Source organism: Alligator mississippiensis, chromosome 13 (genome assembly GCF_030867095.1).
Source record: "Alligator mississippiensis isolate rAllMis1 chromosome 13, rAllMis1, whole genome shotgun sequence".
Lineage (NCBI taxonomy): Eukaryota > Metazoa > Chordata > Crocodylia > Alligatoridae > Alligator > Alligator mississippiensis.
This window is the reverse complement of record NC_081836.1, coordinates 2356167-2380797: the sequence shown is the minus strand read 5'-3', so window position 1 is coordinate 2380797 and position 24631 is coordinate 2356167. Positions and strand designations below refer to the sequence as shown.

Here is a 24631-nt window from a genome sequence, read left to right as displayed (position 1 = left end):
AGCCCAAACCTCCGTTACTGCTACGGGTCGGGGGCGAGGCGTGTGGAAAGACTTCCTCTCCGCGCAGCCTCGTGCTCGCACTCCTTTAGCCGACACATCAGCAGAATTCAAGGCTGGAATATTGACAGCTTGGAAAATTTTAACAAGCTCTGGGCTTGTCTGGGAAGTGAGCAAGAGGCAAACCATTGCCCTAAGGCTGGTATTTCTGACACAGCTCATGAGCTACTCTGTCCTGCAGAGCCCTGTATGTGTGCGCAAGTGTGTGTGCATGTGCCCGTGTGTGTATGTGTGCATGAATGTGTGTGTGTGCATGCATCTGTGTACACTTCTATATGTATGTGCATGTGTGCATGCATGTGTGCGCGTGTATGTGTACGTTCATCTGTATCTGTGCATGCGTATATGTGTGTGCATCCGTGTCTGTGCATGCATGGGTAAGTGCGTGTGTACATTCATGCATTTGCATGCGTTTATGTACATGTGTGTAGGTGCACGGATGTGTGTGTGTGCATATGTGTACGTGTATGCATGGGCTCGTGTTTACGTGCATGTGTGTGTGTGTGTATGTGTGTGTGTTTGGGGGGGGAATTTGTGCTGCTTCTCTCCTGCAAACCTAATACAAACCACAGCACCCGGGGGCAGAGACTTCGTCTCCTGCTCCTCGCGGAGGAGGCACAGCAGCCTGCTCCTCCGAGGCCCCTCAACAATCCCCCTCACATCCTGGGGAGCTCATGGCAGTCCTCAGCTGGGGCCAGGCCCGAAAAAGCAGGGGACACCTTGATGCACGTACACATCCCCAGCTGTCTCTGCTGGGTGCCCTGCACGCTCTTCCCCTCCTCCTCCGGCCGCGGCGCTCTCACCAGGTGGGGTGTGTGCCGCTCCGATCTCTCCAGCTCGATTTTGATCTCTGGACAAGCCGGGTCCCCAGATTTTCTGGCGTCTGGCTGAGGAGACCGAGAGGGGCCTGAAAGCGAAGGGGGGAGAGAGACGCAGATGTGAGATGGGAGGAGACGAGAGCTCCCGGCAGGGTCGGACGTGTAACGCTATGCAGAGGCGAGCGGGCAACAGAGACATGCATGTTGCCGGGGGCCTGATTCTCAGCCCTCCCCACGACACGCATCTCTGAAAACGCTCTAAGGTATCACGTTGTTATTGTCCAGAAAGCTGCAAGGAGGTCTCACCCACCTTGGGCTTTAACAGCTTCTCGGACTCAAGCGGGCTGCAATAGGATCACACAACGGTACCCGATCGGTGGAGCAGGATTGGGCCTGTTGTGGCTAGGGGATGCTGTGGGCTCAGTGCCATCCTGACCGCAGTGCCCCTGGGGGTGCTGAGCCAGCCACAATTAGCATGGGGCCTGGGTGGCAAATGCCCTGCAGCAGAGGTGGCCAGAAGCACACGGCTAACCAGGGAGAGGAGAGGCAACATAGCAGCAGAGAGGGCAGGGAGCAGAAAAAAGAGCAGCAGATCAGGCGAGGAGCACAGGACAAAGAGCAGAAAGCAGAGGGGACAGGGAAAGGGGATGGGTGCGAGTGGCGGAGACCCCGTGTCCCCTGCTGGGAGCTGGCTCGGAGCCGGGCCCGCGCCCCGATGCCACGCCACGCCGCGCCGGTACCTGGAGAGCTGCCCCCGCTGGCGGTGCTGAGGCTGTCATCCAGCCAGGTGCTGTAGATGAAGGAGTCTCGCTTGTGCGGGGTCCCCGAGGAGGACTGGCTTTCCTGTGGCACACAACGGGGGGCAGGGGGGGTGAGGGAAATGCCCCCTGACCGGAGCGCCATGGGTGGGGGCCGAGAGACTCCCTCCCCAATGCCCGCAGCCGTGGAGAGGCCGGATGGGACTTGTGTCACCCAGTAAGCACCGTTCGGGAGGGCTGTGCCCCACGCCGGGGGAGCAGCCTCCTCCCCTGCCCCCAGGGGCTGTTACCATGCCAGTGTCGTCGTCGTTGCCGCCCTCGTTCTCCTCCACCACGCTGCCGAAGCTGCTGGCGCTGGACGAGGAGCGGGAGAAATCCCGCAGCGCGTCGGACTTTTGGGCGAGGGCCTCCACCCTGGAGAGACGCAGCGGTCAGGCGCCACCGCCCCTGCCCGGGCACACCCCCCAGCAGGGCTCTTCTGCCTGCAGCTCCCCACCCCAGGACCTTGCGCTGTCCAGAAAGGCTGCCCTTGGCAAGGAGATAAGCCCGCTCCCCAGAGAGGTGTAGATGGGCCATTTCAGGGCTCCTTGCACCTTCTCACCGGTCACCAAAGGAAATGCCAGCTGCCGCGGGGCCAGCTTTGCAGGGAGGAGGCCTGCGGCCAGCTTGCGGCATGAGAACGCTTCGATCAGGGGGTTTGCTGGTTTTTCAAAGGCTGCAGGGTCATGGGTGGCATCCTGGAGCCAGGCGGCCTGTTCCCAGGGTCTCTGGCCCCGGCCAATGTCACACAGGTCCCTGTCCTCCTGCAAAGCCCACCTAAAGGGGCCAGCTCCCCTTCGCCTCTCCGTGCCCAGGGGAGCTCACCTGTTCTTGGTGGTGGGCATCTCCGGAGAGCTCTGGTTAGACGAGTCCTCCGATTTAGGCTCCTGGGAGACGTGGCCGCTGTCTGGGGTCTTCTGGGTCCCTGTCGGGCTCTCCCTGCGAGGCACAAACGGGCCCGGGGGGAGATGCTAGTGATCAGGCCCACCCGGAGCTGCCAGCACTGCATCTCAGTCTGGTTCCAGCGCTGCTCCATCTCGCAGCCGGCACGTGGCAGAGCTGCTCCCATCACCCCCGTTTTCCCCACGACTGAGCAGGGACCGCATCCTTCACCTGCTCCAATGAGCCAACGTGCCCCTGCCTCCACCCACCTCTTCTCCTGCACCTCCTGGATGTTCTCAATGCCGATGGCGCTGCTTCTCCGGGAGCTGAAGGGCCCCGATTTCTTCCGCGTAGGGCTCTTCCCGGGAACAATCAGCGACTGGAAGAGAGTCGGTCTCATCGGTAAGAGAGCCCCGCTGACAGCCGGGACCGCCCGCCGGCCGGGCTTCCAGAGGACCCCCACCACTGTCCGCACACACGTGCACGCAGACGTACAGGGGCCCGCGCTCCGGGGTGGGTAAACCAGGTTGGGAGCAAGGACAAACAGGTCTGGATCCTGGAGACAGGCCACCGGTGACTATGCAGGTCCCCTGGGGCATTTGCACGGGGACCCGTGTCATCTGCCTAATCAGGGCAGATAGTGCCCAGGCACCAGCATGAGATGCAGCCAGCTCTGGGCATGTCTGTCCCAGCAAGCATCCACCTAAAACCCCCACTTCTACTGGTGCAGCTGGGATCAGCCCTTGGGAAGGTAGGGGAGCATGGCCACGCTTTTGCCCTCTCTGCAAGGGAGCATGGCTGTGCCCCGGGGCAGGGCTCCCCCCTCCCTATAGCATGGCATCGCGAGGGGCTGCAGGCTGGGCTGGGAGAAGTGTGATGGGAGTGGGACAGCTTCTTGGCCCAACGTGCATGAAGGACACATGGCATCTTGGAGGACGTGGCCTCAGGCCGGGAACCTGCCATCCCCAAGGGTGGAGGTGCAGCAGAAAGGGGGTCAGGCCCCGGGAGGAGGTGCTGGTAGCTCTGGGGTCTGGCTAGGGCAGTGGGGGCTGCTCCAACATGGCCAGTAGCAGCCAGAGCCCTCCGCAAACCCTGTGTGGGGCTGCGGCACCCCTGCCCCAGGACCTCCCCGGGAGAAAGGCCCTGCTCTATGGAGGAGGCGGCTGCGGTGCCTCCCTGCTCTGCGACCGCACGGCACAGCCAGGAGCAGCACCTGGGAGTCCGGCCCTGGCTCTAACCACTGGCCTGGCTGCCAGTCAGCTCAGGAAGGCACCGAGCAAAGAGGACGGGGCCACCCATGCTGCGCCGAGGGATCAAGCTTCAGTGCTGGCGACTCTCCGGGGGGGTGGGAGTGGGAGCAAAGGAGGGGGCTGGGAGCCAGTCTGGGGTCACCGCCCTCATGCAGATCTGAATGCATCAAGCGGGGGTGGGTGTGGGGTGCAAGGCCAGCTGGGGCACGGGCGGACTCTCAGTGAGTCCATTTGCAGACAGACTCGACGTGAACCCCCAGCCACGGCAGAAGAGGACGATACTGGGAACACGCTGGGACAATACTGGGAATACTGGGGTGGGGGGTGCTGGCCACACTGCTCCTCACAGCCTGGGACCGGTAGGAGAACGCATCTGCCCTTTCTGCGCACACAACAGGGAAAGGGAAGGCACTGGAGGCCCCCACGGCAGTGGCCACGTTAGCTGTGGCTGCCTGGTGCCCTGTGGCTGTTGCTGGGGACCCACTAGTGCGAGGAGCAAACTCGAGCTAGGATCGGAGGTGACTCTGCAGTGAAGCCAAGCCCCGAATGTGGCAGGGGCGTGACGGGACCACGGCTTGTGGAAAGCCCTGGTGCCCGGGGGTGCGAGGGTCCCGGCCAGGGCTGGGCAGGCCAACGCCCCATCTCCCGCCCCAGCACCAAGGCCACACGTGACAGAGGACGGGGAAAAGTGTTCCCAATATGGTCCGGTTCCTCACCGAGCCCCCCACTGCATGCAAAGCGGCAGCTCCAGAGCAGGGGGCAGCAGGGATGAGGCGGCAGGAGAGAGCGGGGAAGAGAGAGAGATTGAGAGAGAGAGAGACATCAACCTCTTCTATGGTTCCTATCCCTATGGCGCTGCCTCGACGTCCGTACCTACTTGGCGTTTTCCCAGGGACAAGCAATGACTGGCAAGCGGATAGAGAGCGGCGGAGAGGAAGCGAGAGAGATGGGGCATGGGGAGATGGACAAGGTGGGGGGTGGGGGGGGAGGAGAGAGAGAAAGAGAGAGAAAAAAAAGAAGAGAGAGTCATGCAAAAAAAAAAGGCTTGATCATCATAACAATGGCTTCATCAATAGCACCATGGCGTGACCTGCCCTGTCCAGGCCTGGGGATGGGGCAGGGAGGCAGCGGACTCACAGGGGACATACTGTACCTGTGCGGGGCGTCCCCGGGGGCTGGCTTTCACAGGAAGCCCGTGGGAGGTGCTGCGGGTAGGGCATGCGCTGCTGGGGTGATGGAGAGGGCATGGGGGGCAAAACAGCTGTGAGACGGGGCAAGGCAGTGAGGCGCAGGGGGAACGGCGTGGGGAGGAAGCTGCCCCGAGCGGCTCCGTCCCTGCTTTCTTCCTATTGGGAACGGCATTTCTGGTGTCCCTTCCAGACAGCCCTGGGGCCGCGTGCACCGCAGCGAGAGCTGGCAGGGCCTGGCAAGCCCTCCAGGGAACTTTATCCACACGATGCACAGAGAGGGAAGGGCCTGAGTCCTTCAGCACCCGGCTCCCTGTGCCCATGCACTGGAGGGACCGGGATGGAGCTAATGCAGGCATCCCTCCTCCTGCGGGCCAGGGTTTGGGACCTCACGGGTGCAACTGGGGGGAGGCTCAGCCAAAGCCGTCAGTGGGACCCAGAGCGGAGAAGCGGTGTCACCATGCTTGGTGCGGGCTCCACTCGGAGCCAGGGGCATTCAGGTACAGCCCCATGCTCCATCCGCCCTTCCTGAAGTCCAGCCAGGGGAGGGAGTCGGCAAGGGGCCTCGACCCCAGCACCTGCAGCCCCGCTGCCTCCAGAGGCAGGGAATCAAACACCAGCACCCTCTGCTCCCCTTCGCGGAGGGGGTCTGGGCATTGCACAGCACGGATAAGCCACCCCCAGCCCTGAAGCATGACAGATGCTCCCCCACATCATGGGGAAACTGAGGCACAAAGTGATAGTGAGCCAGTGGCAGAGCTGGGAGAGGTACCCCAGAGGCCTGCCTCCCACCCACTGGGCCACACAGCCCTCCTGCTGAAGGCTGATGCTGGGGGCGCGGGCTGGATCTTGCCTGCAGGGAAGATGCCATGGGTGTCCCCAGACGTGGCAGGCCTGAGTGCAAGTCTAGGTGGCCTATGGACTTGCAGGAGGGTGCTGAGGCAGCCCTGGGTGGCACAGAGCATAAAGCCCGGATCTGCCGGCGGAGGAGAGGGCTGCTTCGATGCGGGGAGCAGAGCCAGGCTGCACCCAGAGGGACCCTCCATGCGTCCCACGGAGCCACTGGCTGCTTACAGGTGGGAGCTTGTGAGGCTATGAGGGAGGTGGGACAGAGGGACCTGCCTGTGGGGCTGAGCCAGGGCGGCGGGGGGCTCGGATCTGGCATCCCAGGGCCCTGCAGCTCTGCGACGGGCAACCCTGCAGCTAGGCAAGACGTGGGGCAAAGGCTGAGTGCAGGGATCGAGAGGAGGTAGGAGCAGAGGCCCGTGGCGAGGAGGAGAACCGGAGAGACCAGAGAGGGAGGTCCAGGAACTGCGGGCAGGGGCTGGGAGCAGGGGACAGGACAAGGTGATGGGGCTGGGGCTCCGGACACTCACGATGCCGGTGGCTTTGGCGACGTCGGGGTTGTTGTGGCCGAAGCTGCCGCTGTGGCTGGTGGAGACCGTGTTCTGCCTCTTGCTGCTGAGCCCCACGGCATCCATGGACTGGCTGCGGCTGCGGATCACGCGCTGCAAGGGAAAGCCGCGGCCATCACCCGCCGTGGCTCCCCACGGTGCCGGCCCGGGCACGGAGGGAGAGGCTGGGGGAGCCCAGCTGAAGGGCACGGACGGGGACTTGGAGTCTGAGCCAAGGGGGTCCCGGCTCGGCTCCTGCCCTCATGCAGCTGGGCTGGGGCAGGCTTTGCAGGGGGGCACGCACGTGGGAGCGGAGCCCCGGGGGAAGCCAGCGCCTGCCCCTCTCACCTTGAAGGACTCGAAGAAGCCCCCGCCGCCCCCGCCGCCGTTCTCCATCTTGTCCTCGTCCCCGCCCAGGCCCATCATGGACTGGCTGTTGATGTGCAGCTCCTCGTACAGCGTCTCCAGCAGCGCCGCCCGCGTGCGCTCCTGCCGCGGGGGAGAGGGGAGCGTGAGGGTCCCCGGAGGAGGCAGTGGCGATACGGGAGGGAAGGGGCTGAGCTCTCATGGGCGACAGCTTGGGTGCGGGGGGCAGGCACCGCGGTCCACCCCCACCCTCGCTGCCACGACCTGCCCATTGACCCTCAAGGTCAGGGAAAGAGAGACAGGAGCCGCAAGCGATGCAGGGAGCGGGCTGCTGGAAGGGAGGGCAGTTAAGGCAGGTGCTTCGATGATGCCCCCTCAAGGACACGGCCCCAGGGGCCAGGCCATGCCCGGCGGGGCTCACCTCCAGCTTGGCGAACTTCTCAGCTTTGTAGCAGGCATACTCCGCGTTGATCAGCTTGGTGAGCAGGAACTCCTGGAAATCGGTGCCCTGGGGACCCGCCCAAGAAGGGGTTAACCCCGAGCCCCCCGAGGTCCCAGCTGCACGCTACACATGGGACCCCGCTCCTGCCCGTTCGGGCTCTGACCCACCCAGCGCTCCCCGCTCCGGCGGTCCAGGCGGATGAGCGGGTGCATGTTGGCCTGTGCGACGGCCGCCAGTGCCTTACCTTTCTGAAGATGGCTGGGTCGGGCAGCGGGGGGCCGAAGAAAGGCACGTCGTCCCGGGCTGTGACGGAGACCTGCAATGCACGGAGCGCGGCCATGGGGCTGTTGGTCTGGCTGAGGGCAGGTCGGGATGCCCATGCAAGATGCCTTGATCCATAAGCTGCCTAGTCCCTAGCCCTGGTGCAACCAGAAAGGCCTTCACAGAGCCCGGGAGGAGCCTCTCGTGGACCCCCAGCTGCATCGCCAGCAGGGCCCAGCCCATCGGGGCTCTTCCTCCAGGTATTACTGAGACCCCTCAGCAGGTTATCTCCCCTCTCGGGGCTGTTGAGAGCAGACAGCCCGGGGTGCCTCTGGAAGGAGGTCCAATCCCCGCCAGTCCCCCTGAGCCAGTGCCAGACTGGCTTGTGCCAGACTTTGGGCTCACCCTTGTGCTAGACTTTGGGCTCAAGAGTCTTTGCAGCGCCTGGGCTTGGTCTCCAGGCAGCATTAGGAGGGTGCAGGGTGGTGGACAAGGCTCTGTTATCCTTTCCAGGCTGGGAGGCAATGATCGCCCCTTCTGCCCCTTAGATTAGGACTCAGAACTCTTTACGACCAGGCGTATTGTCATCCTCCCAGGGGGAAACCGAGGTACGGATAAACAGGCACACACGCTCCGTCCCACACACCAAAGCAGTGAGCAGCAGGGCTTGAAACAGGACCCAGGAGTCCTGGCTTTCCTACCCCTTGCCAAAATGAGCAGACCCCACTCTGGTCCCAAAGTCCTTGGGAGTCCTGAACCCCTGCTCGCGACGCAGCAGGACCACCTCCACTGCTCCCTGAGGCCGGGGCTCAGGCCCTAGGTCCCTGCTGCAGGCCAGACCTGGGTGGCATGGGGGGCTGGGCTGCCCCGCGGGGGCCCTCACCTTGTAGAGGGTGTTGTCGGAGCAGGGGCTCTCCACCTGCACCACGATGTAGGCGTGCAGGAAGTTGGAGGCGATCATGTCCGGCACGAATGGCGTGTTCTCGTCCTGGAAGACGATGGCCACGATGTCGTTGCCTATGTGCCTCTTCCTCTGCAACTGAGTGCACGAGCAGGGGGTCATTTTCCAGGCTTGGAGGGGAGCTTTGGAGCCCCAGCGCCAGCCCCGACAGCAAGCTGGGGGCCCAGGCCACCCGGGTCAGGTAGGGGCAGGCTGGGACGTGTGCCAGGGAGACTGGGGGGATGCTGGAGGGGCGAGGAACAGCAGGGTTTCCCCAGGTCCCTGCCCCACTGCCAGCCTGACCCCCTACTTTACCCCCAGGCATGGCCTTGGCCTCTCACAAGCTGAGAGTGACTGTAGCACACGTGTTTGGGTGTGCACATAAGTCACGCATGTGCGGAATGGGGGCTATGCTCACCCCCGGGAAGGGGTCAGGCTGGCTGGAGCAAACCCCTGCACGCATGTGCAAGCACACGTGTGTGCAGATTGTGTCAGGCCCGGTTGCGCTCCCCTACCTGCTGGGCGTCCCCCTCGGTGTAGGGCAGCTTGGTGGACACGTGGAACATGATCTCCTTGTTGCGGAAATTGCAGTAGACGGACTCGGTCCCCGTCTGCCCGTGGGTCACGTCTAGCCCGCCCCGGAACCTGCCCCCGGGCACACACGGGCCTCAGGCGGGGGCCAGCCGTCCGCAGCCCCCTGCCCACCCACGGCGGCAGAGAGCAGCGCCAGGCCCAGGTCAGCACCTCCGGGACGATGCCACCCTCCCCTGCGCGGTCCAGGCTGGCGGGGGCGGAGGGAGCTCGCTCACCCCTTGAAATCCTGCAGCTTCACCTTCTGGCCCAGGAACTCGAGGAACTCCACGAAGGCCGGGCTCTCCTCGTTGGTGCTGAACAGCTCCTCCTCCGACGTCTGCAAGAGCCCGGCACATGGAGGGCTTGCACAGGGGCTGGCAAGCTCTGCCCAGGGCCCCCCTGGCTGGGAGCAGGGCTGGATGGGGAGGCCAGGCTGCTGGGGGAGATGCTTCTTGCGGGGCAAGGATGGGGAAGGAGACCGTCTGCATCGTCCCCAGAGCAAAGCGTGGGGGAATTGAACTCTGCTGAATGAATCCACCCTCCCACCAGCCGTACAGGGACATTCCTCAGCTGGGGAAACTGAGGCACAATGCCAGAACCTAAAAGCTGGCATCCCAGGGCAGGGCAGGGACCTGCTGTTCCAGGCGGGCTCGGCCCATGGTCATCGGGCAGCGAGCAGGCCTGCCTCTGACAGTCCACGCGGCCCCGGAGAGGTTCACACAGCCCCAGGCTCCTAGTGCCGGCGTGCAGCGGCGCGGCTGGCTGCCTGGAGCACGTGGGACCAGGATGCGTGCAGCCCCCGGCCATGCAGACTTTGGTGGAGAGGGAGAGCATGCCCTGGCTGCGGTGCTGAGTACCCCAGTGAACCTGACCTCCCTCTCTCCAGTCCCTGCAATGTCTTGGCAGAGAGTTGCTTAGCTGCTGGGCCTTTCCCATGTCTCCCCGGGACCCTCGTGCTGGTCTCGGGAGGTGTGGGAAAGGAAGGTCCCTATCCTGCACCTTGGAAAGACGCTTGCAAAGGGCCAAGCAGGGTCCCTGGCCTGCAATTCCCAGCTGCAACTGCCAGGGGGTGCTGCCACCCTAAAAAAGCCTGTGGGGGGGCACAGGGGACCGTGGCCATCTCTTTAACCCTTCCTTTGCTGGAGGGGTCCTGGCCTGCTGCCCTCACCGCTCAAAGGGTTGGTAGCCCCAGTGCTCGCAAACACCCGAAGCGGTGCCAGGCCCCAGGGCACCGGTCTGCCCCGGCGGTGGCTGCATGCACCCACCTGGCCCAGCTTCTGGTAGATGACACCGAACTTGAAGTTATTGCTGATGACGTGCTCGTCGAAGGAGACGATGAGGCGGGAGGCCTGCAGGACAGGGGGAGGCTGATGAGTTCATGGGCATCGCACTAGCAAGAGGGACCCACCTCAGGGCTGGGGTGGGGGGCATGCGTGTGCACGTGTGCATGTGTGCGCAATGGGGAGGGGGGCCCTGTGGGAACCAGAAAGCCCGTATTTGTTTCTGCCCAGGTAAGGGGAAAGCTTCCACCTGCTCTGGCTGTTCCCACTACAGAGCTGAGCCCTGAAGCTTGTGCCCCCTGCCTACCTTTGGGTACAGCACGGGGTAGAAGCGGTCCACATTCACGTCCTCGCACACCAGCTGCAAGAGGAGAGAGTGGGAAAGGGCTGGGTGCATGTGCGTGCCATCACAGGGGACCCGCTCTGCTCTCCCACCCCAAGGTCACTTGGGTTCGCCCCTGCCTGGCTCTGGGTGCCATCCACAGCACCCAGGGGCTCCAGAGCTGCCCCGGGTCTGGTGCATCGGCCCTGCCACTGCCCACGCTACCCAGACAGGGTCGCGGGCTGGACACACAGCCCTGGGCCGGGAGTGCCCTGGGGTGGGCAGGGAGGCCTGGGACCCCTGGTCTCAACCCCGAGGCTGGGAAGGTGCCTGCTGGGGTCTGGCTGAGCACGGCCCGAGGGGACCCAGAAGAAGGGCCACAGGATGTGGTCCTCCACAGTGCCGCGAGGGTGCCGGGAGCTCCCCGGGGGCGCAGGACATGCCTTGGCCATCTGCACGACGTTGGGGAACTCGGTGAGGCAGGAGATGGGGATGACGTCGTGGTACGTGCGGCTTTTCGTCCTGCAACGAGAGACGCGGCGTCAAGGGCCACCCAGGTGAGGGGGCCAGTCCCAGTCCTGGGGTGGGGGACACCCCTCACCTCCCCCCCGCCGTGGGGTGCAGCCCCCGCCCCGCGCTCACCGCAGCAGCAGGCGCAGATGCTCCTGGTCACCGATGACGTCGTACTTGAGCGAGAAGACGAGGTGCCCCAGCGCCACGTCCATGGAGTAGTAGTTGAAGTGCTCCTGGGGGGAGACGGCAGGCGAGGGCCTGAGGGGCTGCCCTCCCGCCACACGGCCCACCCTCGGGGTGGCCGGCTGGCCTGAGGGGCAAAGACCCCCCTAATCCCACAGCTCCAGGGTGATGCTGAGCTCTGCGGCCCTCAGGCCGCCTTGCTGAAAGCACCTTGGCTCTCCGGGCGGGCTGGGGGTGCCCTCGGCCTGGGGAATGGAGATGATTGATGGACTAGGACCAGCCGAAGCAGCCCTGGTGGATCTCTCAGGGGGCCGAGGCAGCCCAGGCAAGGGGCTCCTAATGGGCTTTGGGAGCTGTGGGATTCACCCCGCAGCACAAGCTGTCCCATCTGGGATCTCTGTGCAACGTGTCAGCTTGATGGGAAGCGTTTCCAGTGCTCAGAGGCGAGGACGGGGGCTTGGGGAACGGGTCCTGCACCGTGCTGCATGGCCTCCCATCAGGCAAATCTGCATTTGAGTTCCTGCCGTACCCCGGCCCCGGGCTGTGCCAGCGAGACCCCTGATCACACAGTTAGGTCCTGCAATCCCAGAGTCCAGCATGGACAGAGCCGAGGCCAAGGAGAAGCCGAACAGCATGGGGAGGAGAGGCGGCCAGGGCGATGGAGAAGCAAGGGAGCTCGGCACGAGCAGGAGGGGCCCAGCAGTGCAGCCAAGGGGCCGGGGAGCTCCGGGCAGGTGATGCCTGCTGGCACAGCCGGGGTCAGCCCCCTCCGCGGGAAACAGCGCAGAGAAGACAGGCTGTTCCCAGCATCTCGGCAGCCAGATGCATAGGAAAGCCACAGTGTGCAAGTGCAAAAGCAAACAGCATGAGATCCTTGGGCAAACACAGCTGGGGCCAGGGCTGCTAGGGAAGCCCCGGCCGGGCGCTGAGGACAGGCTGGCGTGCCAGCACACGGCTCCTTCACAGCAGCCCCGGTGCTCAGGTGAGCCAGGGGTCCACCTGAGGGGGCTCGGACAGGGCCCAGCTGACCCCTGGGTCTCAGCAGAGGTGAGAGCAGAAGGAGCAAGCCCAGCTCTGCATTTTCCCCTGGTTTGGTCCTGCTCCATTTACAACAGCCCTCTCCAGCCGGACACCCCCCGACCAGGGCGTCTGCCTCACAAGTGCCAGGGGGAGCTCCCTGGGGTCCTTGACCTTCACGAGAGCCCCATTAAGGGTCCCACAAGCAACTAGACCGGGGCAAAGCCCCAGAGCCGGGAGGGCTGGAGACGAGACCCCCCAAGGGGAAGAGAGAACAGGGGTGGCCTGGACCATCTCCCTGCCTGGGCCAGGACCTGAGGCAGGGGTGGGGGGTCTCACCTTGCCCAGAAAGTGCTTCCTGTAGATCCTGGCCGTGTGGTTACACTCCAGCTTGACCTTGGAGGTGGGAGACTGCAGCTGCTCGGTTTCGGGGACGCTGGCCAGCTCGTGGTTGGTGCCTTCGATCCAGTAGCCCCCAAACTGCGGCAGCAGGATGAGGGGGAACGGCCCTTCCCGGCCCAGCACCTGCGGGACAGAGAGAAAGCAGTGAGAGCCCCCCAGGCCCGCCTGCAAGCATGCTCTGCCTAGCTCACGAGGCCCCCACCCAGCCAGCTGCTCCCCGGAGAGGCAGCGAGGGCCAGCACAGCACCGGCCTGGGGCTGTGGAGTCCTGAGTTCGACTCCCTGCTCTGCCACTGACTTCCCGGGGACCCTGGGCAAGTCACTTCCCCTCAAGCCTCCTCTGCACTTGGAGCTGTAGCAACAGGAAACTCTAGGAAGAGCCACGGCTGCCATTAGCAACGTAGGATGTAGCCCCTCCTGTAGGCCCAGTCCCGGCGGCCTGGCAGAGAGGAGGGTGCTGGCCCGTGTTGGCCCCGCAGCAATGCAAACACCCTGTCCAAATAACCAGGCGGTGAAGGGCAGCGGCATGGGTACCTCGTGGACGCTGGGGTAGGGGATGTAATCCTCTTCTGTCTGCAAGGCACAAACACAGCAAAGGCTCAGAGATTTGGGGATACAGCACAGCTTCCTTCCCCCTGCCCCGACAGCATGCACCATGCATGCCCCTGCAGGGTCCTGGCTCCATCACCCAGGCTTGGGTTCCCTCCTAGGACCTGCCAGTGGCAGGAGGACAGCTGAGGGCCTTAAAATCCAGCCCTCCATGTGTCCCCAGGGCTCTGTGGCAGCAGAGCTCAAGTGGATTACCACCAGGGAGCCCCCACCGTACTTCAGCAACAGTGGGAGCTGTAGTGTAGACAGGTCTCTACCGCGGCTGCAGCTGCTCTGGTGGGGAGTGGCAGCCCCAGAACAGGAGCAGCACGTGGCATCACAGGAGACACCAGAGCTGGATGGGGGTGACAGCCACAGCACAAGGCCTGACCCAGGAGACACGAGAGGCATCACCCTGCCTGGATCTGCCAGCAAGGACTGGTGCCTCCTTGCATGAAGCCAGCCAGCCCATTGCTCAGATGGCATCACGTGCCTCCCTAGCTCTTGTTCAAGTCTGAACATTCAAATGAGAAGTGACACTGATGCAAACATCAGCACCACCACGGCTGGCACGAGGTCAGATGGCCTCCCCCTGGCCAGTGGGCTGTGCAGCCCCACCCCGGTTCTGGGGTCCCACATGCCTCTGCTTGTCTCTTTCCATCACTTTCCCCCTCTCCTGCAGACAAGGCACTACTCTGGCCTGGCCTGGAAGAGGGGATGGCTGGCACGGACCCAGGTCCCAGCTGCAGCCACTCTTTGCTGGGCAAAAGCCTTTTGCATCCTGAGCTCTGGGGTCAAATCCTGCCTTGGGTTGCTGGACAACATTAGATGGTGCCACCTGACTGCCCACGGGGGCACCCACACAACTGACGTGGTTCCAACAGTAGGAAGCCTCTTTGCAGGAGAGTTCGGGGTGCCGTGGGGGGGTGACTAGCAGTGTGTATATCGGGAGCTCAGCACTGTGCAATGCTGTGTACCAAGAGTGGTGCTGAGGAGCAGAAGCAGAGGGCACTGGGGCAGATCGGGCTTGACCCCAGGGCAGCAAGCAGCACCCTCGGCACCTACCTTGAGAGGAGGAGGGAAGGTGCATCGCTGCTCGTCCATTCTGCTTCCCTGGGGGAGACAAGGGGCAGAGAGTCAGCGTGTGGCACTGAGCACGGGCCTCTCGGGGGATCAAGGCCTGTGACATGTTTACTCTGCAGGCGAAGGCCAGTTCCTGCTTGGCACGGCTCCGGCAGGCTCTGGGCGTGGGGGCAGAGGGGGAAGGGAGGTAGCAGCTGGCAAAGGAGCTGCCAAGGCGCGTGGTTGCCATTGTTTTGTCTCACATCCGTGTGTGCAGGTGGCAGGGGCTGTCTGGGGGTGCTCACATGTCTGCACCACCCTAGCGAGGCTTGGGCGCGGCACTTACAGGTGGAAGCACCTGCCCGTCACCACCCTCCGCAGAGGTGCCCGTGTCCGTAGCAGATAAGCTGCCACGGCACTGAGGTGGGAAGGGGGCGAGTCCTTGGGCTCACACCCCCGAGCTGCCAGGAAGCTGCAGGCTGGGGTTTGGGGCCCAGACCCAGAAACGCAAGCCCTCCTTGGGCCATCACCCAGCGCCCGGTGCTGCACTGTGATGGGGTTTGTGGCCTCCGGGTCTGAGGCTGCTGAGCTGGGACAGCTGCCACCCTGCCTCGTGCCAGTCCCTGGGCTCGCCCTGCCAGGCCTCTCCTGGGCAAAGAGTATCCGGGATGAGCATGAGCCCAGCTGGGGAGGCAGAGGGAAAGAGCCCCATCCAGCTGCACGAGCAGCCTGTCTGCGCTGCGGGGCTCTGGATTTGGGGGCTGTGGGAGGCGACTCACCTGCATCTTTTCAATCATTTCAAACAATTCGGTGTTCTGCAAGAGAGAAAGGAGTGTGTCAGCCAGTGCAGTCGGCCCGGCCCCCGCCCCACAGCCCAGCTGCCATTGCAGCCCCGCATGGGGCCAGAGGACTGGGCCTGGCTTTGGGGCATGCATGAGGCTAGGAATGGGGTAGGAGGCACCAGCTTGGGGTGGACAGAGGTTTGGGGACAGCCCGGAGTGTGGGGGAGCCTCCTGAGGAGCTTCCCAAGCAAGGTCAGCCCCAGCCCCACCCCGATCCCAGTGGTCAGACCCTAGAGCTCCCAGAGATGCTGGAAATGGGAAGCCCCAGGGGCTTCAGCTGGTGCGAGATACACATCGGCTCGCTCAGTCGCTCGGGGGCGAATCTCCAGCCTCCGGCCCCTCGGACGGGGACAGGGCCCGGAGCTCCTGGCAGGGCAGAGCTGCCAAGTGAGCAGGTGCCACACGGAGGGGCACACACAGGCACACACGTGTGTTCAGCTGCATGCACACCCCCTTCCCTCGCCATCATGTAGAGAGGTGTGAGTGCGCCCGCATTCACACAGGCACACAAGGCTGCAAGTGCACACCTGGGCAACATGCACACACATGTGCACATGGCTGCTAGTTCTCACACGTACATACAGACATGGCTGCAAATTCACACACGTGCACACATACACCTGCAAGTTCACACACGCATGGACATATGCACACACAGTGTATATTATGTGTGTGTGTGTGTATAGCATGCACATGGCTGCTAGTTCTCACACACACACACAGCTGCAAGTTCACGCATGCAGATAAAAGTTCATACACGCACGCACGCACACACACAGCTGCAAGTTCACACACACGGCTGCTAGTTCTTATACATGCACATACACACATGGCTGCAAGTTCTCACACACACCCCCCTGCAAGTTCACACGCACACACACACGGCTGCAAGTTCACAGTCACACGCACACTCCCTGCACACAAGCGTCTCCCACGGGCAGGGCGCACCTGCACACGCACACGCACACGCGCCCCGGCCCCGGTACGCACGGTCCAGCCGTCCCCGGCCGCGCTGTCCCGGCGCCCGGCCATGCTCCGCTCCGCAGCACAGCGCCCGGCCCGGCCCGGCCCGGCCCGGCCCGGCCCGGGGCAGGAGGAGGAGGAGGAGGAGGCGGCAGCGGCGGGGAGGAGCCGCCTGGCCCTGCCCGCTCCTCGGCTCCGCGTCCCCGGGCCGGCACAGCCCTTGCAGCCGCAGCTCACCCGCGCAGCAGGGCCGGGGCTCAGGCAATGCTGGGACCCGGGGTAGAAACCTCCCGGGGCCGAGACTCCACCGCCGCTACCCTCAACTTCCCTTGCTGCAGCCTGAGCCCATTGCTCCTTGTCCCGTCACCTGCCCCACGGAGAACAGCCCAGCGCCAGCCTCTGTGCAGCCCCCCTGCAGGGAGGTGAAGGCTGCTATTCAATCCCCACTTAGTCTTCTCTTCTCCAGACTAAATAAGCCCAGTTCCCTTCACCCTTCTTCATCAGTCCTGTCCCCCAGGCCCTGAACCATTTTCGTTGCCCTCCACTGGACTCTCTCCAACGTGTCCACATCCTTTCTGCAGTGGGGCGCACAGCTGGAAACAGGACTCCAGATGTGGCCTCCCCAGTGCTGAATAGAGGGGAAGAATTGATCCCTCGACCTACTGGCAAATGCTCCTGTGCAACTCAGTATGCCGGTAGCCTTCCCGGCACCAAGGGCACACTGCTGGCTCCTGTTCATCTTCTTGTCCCGTCCCCCAGGTCTTTTTCTGCCGAGCTGCTGCCCAGCCCATGGGTCCCCAGTGCAGCTAAGCCGCAGCTCTGCACAAAAGGACCTGGGGGTGGCAGAGGACAGGAAGATGAATACCTTGCTCTTGTATCCTGTAGCAGCAGAGAGTGGAGGCGAGAGGAAGAGCGAGCTGGGTTTCACCTGGGTTTCCACCCCCCGCTTGTTCTTTTCCCCCCTGCAGCCTCCAGTGTTCAAGATCTAGGAAGCCGTGATGCAGAGGCCACAGCCCTTGCTGTCCTGCTCAATAGCTCCTGCTGCCCCTCTCCTCCAAGACCATGTCCCCTCCCTTTTGTCAGTGCCTAGGCAAGGAGCCAGGGGGACGAACAGGCCACGGAGGGCTAAAGCCACACTGGCTACCTTTCTCCTCTGCTCCCGGGCTGGCGGCACAGCCTCAGCCCAGGCTCCATCAGTGCTGTGCTTCGCCAAGGGAGCTTCGCTCAGTTGATGTTGGCGTTGGCTCGAGACTTGGCAGCCTGGAAGCAAAGGTCCCAAAACAAGCCTCCCTTTCACTTCGAGGCTGCTGGTGCAAACACTGGCTGCGGCGGGAGCAGGAGCCCCTCCAGCTGCACTAGGACGTGGCCAGCAGGCTAAGGGGACCCCACGTGACACGGGGCAGCATGGGTCCTGCCGGCCCACTCCAGGGTGCCAGCGTATGTGGCAGCCTCAATGCTGAATCCTTTTCACGTCCATCACAGCCCGCCATGCTCTACCCTGCCCAGCTCCCACGACCCCTGTGCCTGGGCACAAGCATATCCTAGGGCATCGTGCATGGGCTGCAGCAAGGACTCTCCTGTACTAGGTAGGTCAAGGGCACAGTAAAAGTGATCCGGAGCAAGAATAGCCATCGGAGACAACGGCACCTGCCTAGCCCCCTGCAGACCTTGGCTCTTAAAGGAATGCAGCTGGCAGTGTGGCTATTAGCCAGCTAGAGGTAATTAAAGCAATCAGAAGGCGGGAGGGATGACTATTGTGGCTCCCAGTGCAAAGTCGACACGTATCACAGGAGTGCAGGAAGGTGAGGCAGCCTTTCCTGACAAATGTCAGCTCTCGGGGTGTAGAACAAAGCCAGAGCTCGTGTGCATCGCCATGGTTACGTGTCATCAATATAAGCAATTAATCATAGTGTCACTCACCCTCGCTGCCATCCCCTGTGGGCGGCCTCCGCGCAGGTAGAAACAAACCTCATTTCACCTCATACCGAAATGCAGCAACCTCTGGGGAGGGACACAGCCGCTACGCCTTACTTTGCTTGATCTGCATGGCACACGGTTGTAAGGACAAGCAGAGAAGGTCAGAGCCCACCGGAGCAGTGGCCCGAGGCACTGGGGTAGGAGTACAGGTGCTGTGGCTGTAGCCTGCCCAGGACTTCCTGCACCGATGCAGTTAAAAATGTTCCCATTTAAACTGGAGCCCTGGATCTCAGTCACCTCCTGGATAGGAGCAGTTCACACCCTCCTAGGAGCTATTGTTTTGGGGTGGCCCAGGAAATCACTGGCTGCAATTTGGTGCTCAGCCTCCACAGATCTGCTACTGCTGATCCACCCGGGGTCAGCCTGAGACAGCTGCTCCTGTCTCTGGAGCTGTAGGGCCAGGGGTCTCATCCTGGCTCCTTGGCTTTCGCCTTGTTCTCCCAGCTCCGAAGTATATGGCTGTCTGCGTCCCTCAGCAGCGTGCAAAACACTCAGGCTCCCAGCTGGGACAAATCCAATGATTTTTTGGAGGCAGCTTGCTGCAGACCTGGTCGGCAACGGCATGGTTTTGTGTTAGACACAAGACGCAGCGCTGCGCGGATGCATCCCTCCGTGGGCATCAGAAGGCTCCTGGGGAGAAGTAGGTGAAGGCGCCTGATCTGGGAGCTGCACCGCATGGAGATCCATGGCTTTGAACCAGAAGGTCAAGGCCGCAGGGGGGGAGCGGGAGACAGGCTTCAGTGAGATCTGAGCTCCCCACAGCCCCTCTTAGGCTGCAGTGCAGGGCTGCCATCTCTAGCTCCAGAGCAGGCCCCTTCTTCTCCCAGGGAGGGAACATCCCCAGGTAATCCTATGTTGTTAGCACCCCATCCAGGCCCTTGCTCCTGCTCCAGTGGATTCCTGTAGCCTGGGCTCAGCTGGAAGTCTGTCGCTGAACTGCCTGCAACAGGCCTAGCTGGATTCCTTCCCAGACAGTCTCCACTGAGCAGGGAGGTAGGGGCCATACGAGCCCCAGCTTGCCAGGCTTCCTCCATCACCACCCGGCCTGCCCCTTGGAGCTGGGGAAGCAGGTGAGCTGCTTCCTGTGCAATCTGGGTGTCAGAGGACAGAGTCCTGTGTCACTTGACGTGCCACGCACAGCAGGTTTCCAGTCACGTGCTGCCACAGTTAGCCCTGATGCATGGTTTGCAATCCTAAGTCCACGTGCAGCGTGGATGTGAATACCCACATAGCTCCACCCGCATGGCTCCATGCTAAGAGCCCGCACGGCTACCCGGGAGGTTGTGCTCTGGCCTGTGCATGTGGGCAAGTGAAGCCACTGACTAGTAGCCAGGCAAAAACCTCACGGCTAGCGCAGGTGGGGGCAGGCTGGCCGATGTTTCAGTCCAGTGACCTACTAGCAAGGGCACTTTACTGGGTTCAAGGCTCCCCTCATCCAGAGGGGTTGGAGGCTGCAGCTCTCCAGCTCCCCTATTACCATACTCAAGCATTAGGCTACAGGTAGGGATTATCCAGACCTCTCTCTGCTGCTCTCCTGGCAGCCAAGAGTGGGATGTGAGGCCAGGAAGAAGACAACAGGAGTTGTTGTTGTTTTTTTTTAATTTCATGTCCGGAGCCAAATTGGTTCCAAATTCTCTGGACGGAGCAGAGCTCAGCTGCTGAAGTCTGTGTGGCGCTACCCTCCTGCGGCTTCAGATCCTCCCAAACCCATGGCAGGCATCCTGTGTGCAAGCCTCCAGCCCAGAGGCCTTGGCATTCAGATGTCCCCTAGTCTCACTTGCCCTTGTCCAAAAGGCCAAAGGAGCAGGCTGGAGGGAGAGCCCGACAGCAATCCCCCATCCCCTTAAATTGTGTAGCCGAGATCCTCGCGCTTGGAGGCATTTATAGACTCAGCCTGCCCGCAGTGCAAGGGACAGGCCTTCACCTTGCAACTGCACTGGGTCACTCAGGGCTGGGAAGAAGGGGCTCTCCCCTGCCAGGTCAGTAAAACCATCCTGGGATCTCCTCTGCCAGTTTAAGAAGACAAGACTGAGGGTGTGTGGTTCAGGGAGGGGGATGCTGTCCTGGGAAGAGCAGGGCTGGGTGTTTAACCTGCAGCCCTGGATAGAAACCCCCCTGCACTGCCCTCCATCCCTGCCAGCCAGACTGCTACGTGCAAGGGGCAATGGCTTGGCTTCAGGAGGGGCCTGGATGACGCGTGCCGGATGGAGCCCGGTGCTGGGAAGTTGGGGAGAGGTGCACACATGGATTAGGGGGCCTCGAGCCTGTTTCCCACGTCCCGAGCAAACGCCCTGACTACTAAGCTGCTGGCTTGAAGCAGGAGGACCCTCTGCAATTTCAGGACGTGCCCAGCCAGAGCTGTAGCAAATCCTCCTTTGCTGCGAGGGCACACACATCCGTGCTGCACAGGGAGCAAGACTGCAAACAAACGTGGTGGTTACACGCTTGGGAAGTGCCATCCGGGCATGTCAAGTGAAACAGAAATGTGTCCTCGGCTCCCAGGTCCCTTCCCTGCCCACGGTCAGGAGTGGGAAGGGAGGGAGACGAATGCCGGAGATAGTGTAGGACTGGCTGCTGCAAAGTATCTGAGATGCCTGCAAATGAGAGAGGAAGAGCTCTGCTTGGCTTGCAACGGGAGCCCACGAGAGAAGGGAACCCAGGGACGTCCAGCTTGGAAGTGTCAGCCACCTGCCTCCCCGACCATCCCTGGGGCTGCTTCTGCTCCCCGCACCGCTGAGCCTCTCTGGGCCGGGGGATAGAAATCTAAAGAATACGAACAACAGAGCGCAGGCAAATGTCTCGTAAAGGATATAAATGAGAGAGACACGCAGCACCGGCTAAGCCCCAGGACCCGGCTGATCCAAACACAGGGCTAGGAGCTGGCTCGTGCATAACTTCTGTACCTGGAGTCAATTGATTGCCAATTAACTCCGTGTAGTTAACTGGTTTCTCGCGGCTGGTGCGAAGGCCCCCCTCAGGTTACAGCCGTTTGTTCTCTGCTACACCAGCCTTTACAAATATGATTACTGCCTTGACTAAACTGGTGAGAGGCTCGCTCCGGGCACCGGAGTCTAATTAGGAGAGACTGTGTCTGTGCGCGCTCGTGTGTAAGAGAAATCAGTGTGTGCACACGCGTGTGTGTAAAAGAAGACGTGTGTGTAAAAAGTGTGCATGTGTGTATAAGAGGAATCAGTGCATGCATGTGCGTGTGTGTGTGTGTAAGAGAAATCAGCGTGCACTTCTTTGAGGATCTATTAGGTGCTCACGTGTGCAACTGTGAACGTTCAGCATCCATCATCTCCGCTGGAGCCGAAGGGGAGGTCTGCACTGGATGCTCACGCAGCTTCTCTCCCCTGATCAGATGACTCTTCAAATCACATTTTTGGGGTCTGCTTTAATTGTTCTCCCCTCCTGTCCCCTCCCGACACTTCCCCTACTCCAGCAAGGGCCATTAGCCATGCATAGGCTTTTCTGGTGACCCGACTGAGCAGCAAAGTGGACGTGTCTTCTCAACACCCCGTTCTACAGTGGTGGAAATGAGGCAACGATTAATGGGGTGACTTGCCCAAGGCTAAAGTGGGAGTCAGTGGCAGGGCTGGGATTAGATCCCATCTCCCGTGGGTCTCAGCATCACCAGAAAGCTCAGATGTGGGGTCGGGAAGGGAAATGGCCAGATGCTGGGTGAACGGGACATGGCAGCCTGGCAAAGCATGTGATAGCCCCCCCGACAAAGTCTCCGTGCTCGGAAAAGATGCTCACGCTGAGTCCGCACATGAACAGCCCCCAGGAGCTGGCGCGGAGCTGAGCTCCGGGCATTTTGCAATGGACCAAATTAAGTGGGATATTTCAGGAAGCACCTGGGGGCAGCGGCAGGGGAGCTGAGCACAGTCCGTCTCTGCGAAATGTCATTTGTGAAAGGCTAACGACAGCCCCGGTCCAGCGACTGACTGCACGAGCGGTTGCTCCCACCCTGCCACGGGACTCGGCACACGGCCGCCCACCCGGGGAGGGAAGAGCTGGAGAGACGCAGACACTCAGAGCTTGGGCAGAGAGAGGAGGTCCTGCTTGCGGGCTGCGGCGGGGAGGGCAGGGACGGTGCAGCGCTCTGCCGCGTCTGAGCTGACAACCCATATCTGGGAGGGGGGATTGGCGCCGTTTGAGACTGGAGGCGAGCGTGGAGCAGAGGCAGATCGGGGAGCCCACGTCACAGAGTTGCACCACGGAGACACAGCATCCGGCGGTCACCAAGCACTGCTCAGGACCTTTGCCAGGGCTGAGCTCCCAAGGTGCCAAAGTGATGTAACGCACTGCAGGGAGTTTGGAGACGGACGCGGACTGCTTTACGAGGGTCGCTGCATTGGGTGCAGCGGATCTGGCTCCGTGGGGCTGGGACAGAGCAGCACGTGGAATTGCTGGCCTCCGAGTGGGAAGAGGGGGTTTGATGGGGTCCAGGGGGTTACGGCGGAGACACACACAGCACGAAGGAAGACAAGGGCCTGCGGAGCAAGAGGAACAGCCGGGCAGGGGGCGGCGTAGGCCCGGGAACAGTCTGCCGAAGGAAGTGGTGGGACGTTAGACACGACTAATGCCCTCGGCCCAAGAACAGGCAGGCTCTGCCGGGGCTGAGGCTTTGCTGGCTGCGAGACCAGGTGGTGCAGACTGGCAGGGGCTGTGGGCACAGGTCGGGCAGCCCATCACATGCTTTGCTGGCAGTGAGTTTGTCGAGCTGTCTCTCATCTGCTCCACAGAGACAGGCCAGCATTGCATGGGGCAGCTGGGCCTGTGGGGTTGAGCCCATGGAGATGGACACATGCAGGGGGGCACCAGGAGCTGCAACGCGAACCAGGATGCAAGAGCATGCCCAGGTATTTCAAGCTACAGATTTACTACTGCCACTTCCAGGAGTCCCTGCAGGCAGGACTGAAAGGCACTGGGGTGATGTGCGGGGAGCTGCTTCAAGGGCTCCACGACTAAGCCCAAGAGAAAAGGGAGCTTAGAGCTGGGAACCGCGACAGTGAACCCACCCCATGCAGCCGGCAGAAGGCAAGACAAGAGAGGCCGAGTCTGCAGGGGAGACGGCTGGATGGAGAGGCATGGGAAGGTTTCAGCATAGCCCAAGGATGGGGGGGAAAGAGCCTGGGTCTTGCAAACTTCTGCTAATGGGGAGGGACCAGACATGGCACCCCCGAAGAGTGATCAGAGGAAGCCCATCTCCAAACATCTCCTCGCCAAGCTGCGGGGAGTCTTTCTACTGGCTCTGAGCCCAGCCCCTGCAGGAAGGACCCAACCACGCTGACGGTGTCGGGACAGGATGAGACTGGCCTGGCAAAGCAAAACAAAGCAAGCAGATGAAGTGCTTGCAATAGGCCCCGGGGCTCAGAAGGGAGTGTGCACATAGATCCCCTAGGCAGCAGCCTCAAAGTGTCCTTCAATGCTAGACCCGTGTCTCCCGAGTACTCATTCTCACCCAAAAGGGACCAAAATGTGGGCCGGAGAGAGCACAGCAAGACTGGGCCAAAGCAATGCAGACTTCCCCTCTTGCAGGGGCACAGACCCGAACGCGGCAGCGATGCCCAGAGGCAGCAGTTTCACCCTCCCACATCGGTCTGGGACAACTTCTCGCTGTCCCCTGCTCCTTCAGCCTCAGGGCCAGCCTGAATCCCCTGCCCCCTAGGTAACCACCAGCACCAAGCAGGGGCAAGGAGCCATGGGCTCCCACAGCTGCAACAGGTCCCATCCACCCCCGGAGGGTTGCCCAGCCCTGCAGCTGCCCTCATTTCCCTTGCAAATAGTGCCGGGGGCTGGAAGGCGCAGAGAGCAGAGGGGAGGGGGGTTTGGACAGCAAGGTGTAACCCAAGTGGCTCTCAGGTGCATGCAATGCCCCCTACCCTAGTGCCTTCCCTGGGAGCTGCGCTGGCACCAGGGCCCAGCGGCACAGGAGGGACTGCAGTGTGTTCCCGATGATCACCAGCCGTGACGTGCGGGGACCAGCCCTGCAGCCAACACTGAGCAACAGCCCTGCAGCTACAGGTCCATGCAGCCTCCCCGACCAGGAGAGACCCCATGGGGCCAGCTGAGCACCCCCAAAGCACCCAAGTGAAAAGCCAGCCCCCCAGATCCCAGCAGGCAAGCTGGAGGACAGCCAGGGTCACTGCCCTACAAGCCTACAAGCCTACAGGAATCTCATCCCAGTGCATCTGGGCTGGGGATACTACACCCATGACATCTCCACACCCCCCACCAGCCGCAGAGCAGCAGCATTGATGCAGAAGATGGACACTGAGGCCTGGGGAGGGAAAGGGACTTGCCCAAGGCTGCACAGCAAGTCAGTGGCAGGGCTGGGAGTGCGACTCTGTGTGGAAAGGGGGGGCAATCCCTCCCCCGATGACCTGGAGCTTCTTCCTGATGGGTGAACGGATCAGGCCCCTGGCACGTTTGTGACTGGGGGTACGGGTGTCGCGGGCACTATGCAGAGGTGATTCATCCTGGGGGGTGGAAAAGCTGGGCAGCCCCTTA

At 62.2% G+C, this 24631-nt stretch overlaps 1 protein-coding gene across 3 annotated transcripts in view; it reads right to left on the bottom strand.

Moving 5' to 3' along the window:
* RAP1GAP (RAP1 GTPase activating protein) overlaps window positions 1-24631 on the bottom strand; it is a 47928-nt gene that overhangs the window by 4049 nt on the left and 19248 nt on the right. Inside the window, exons 1-22 of one of the 3 annotated variants that reach the window (XM_019496924.2) lie at window positions 18059-24621; window positions 15113-15148; window positions 14337-14384; window positions 13218-13256; window positions 12622-12807; window positions 11212-11315; window positions 11013-11091; window positions 10555-10608; window positions 10233-10316; window positions 9204-9304; window positions 8910-9039; window positions 8338-8493; window positions 7438-7509; window positions 7173-7259; window positions 6734-6874; window positions 6368-6499; window positions 4632-4709; window positions 2824-2933; window positions 2498-2611; window positions 1924-2047; window positions 1616-1718; window positions 861-964 (exon numbers count right to left, since the gene is read on the bottom strand). In XM_019496924.2, the coding sequence (XP_019352469.1) occupies window positions 861-964; window positions 1616-1718; window positions 1924-2047; window positions 2498-2611; window positions 2824-2933; window positions 4632-4709; window positions 6368-6499; window positions 6734-6874; window positions 7173-7259; window positions 7438-7509; window positions 8338-8493; window positions 8910-9039; window positions 9204-9304; window positions 10233-10316; window positions 10555-10608; window positions 11013-11091; window positions 11212-11315; window positions 12622-12807; window positions 13218-13256; window positions 14337-14384; window positions 15113-15148; window positions 18059-18070 (2094 nt within the window). In that variant the 5' untranslated portion in view covers window positions 18071-24621. Of the gene's footprint in view, window positions 1-860; window positions 965-1615; window positions 1719-1923; window positions 2048-2497; window positions 2612-2823; window positions 2934-4631; window positions 4710-6367; window positions 6500-6733; window positions 6875-7172; window positions 7260-7437; window positions 7510-8337; window positions 8494-8909; window positions 9040-9203; window positions 9305-10232; window positions 10317-10554; window positions 10609-11012; window positions 11092-11211; window positions 11316-12621; window positions 12808-13217; window positions 13257-14336; window positions 14385-15112; window positions 15149-16165; window positions 24622-24631 lie in introns of those variants that run through there. The other 2 variants (XM_019496921.2, XM_059716807.1) reach the window with 2 other exon arrangements.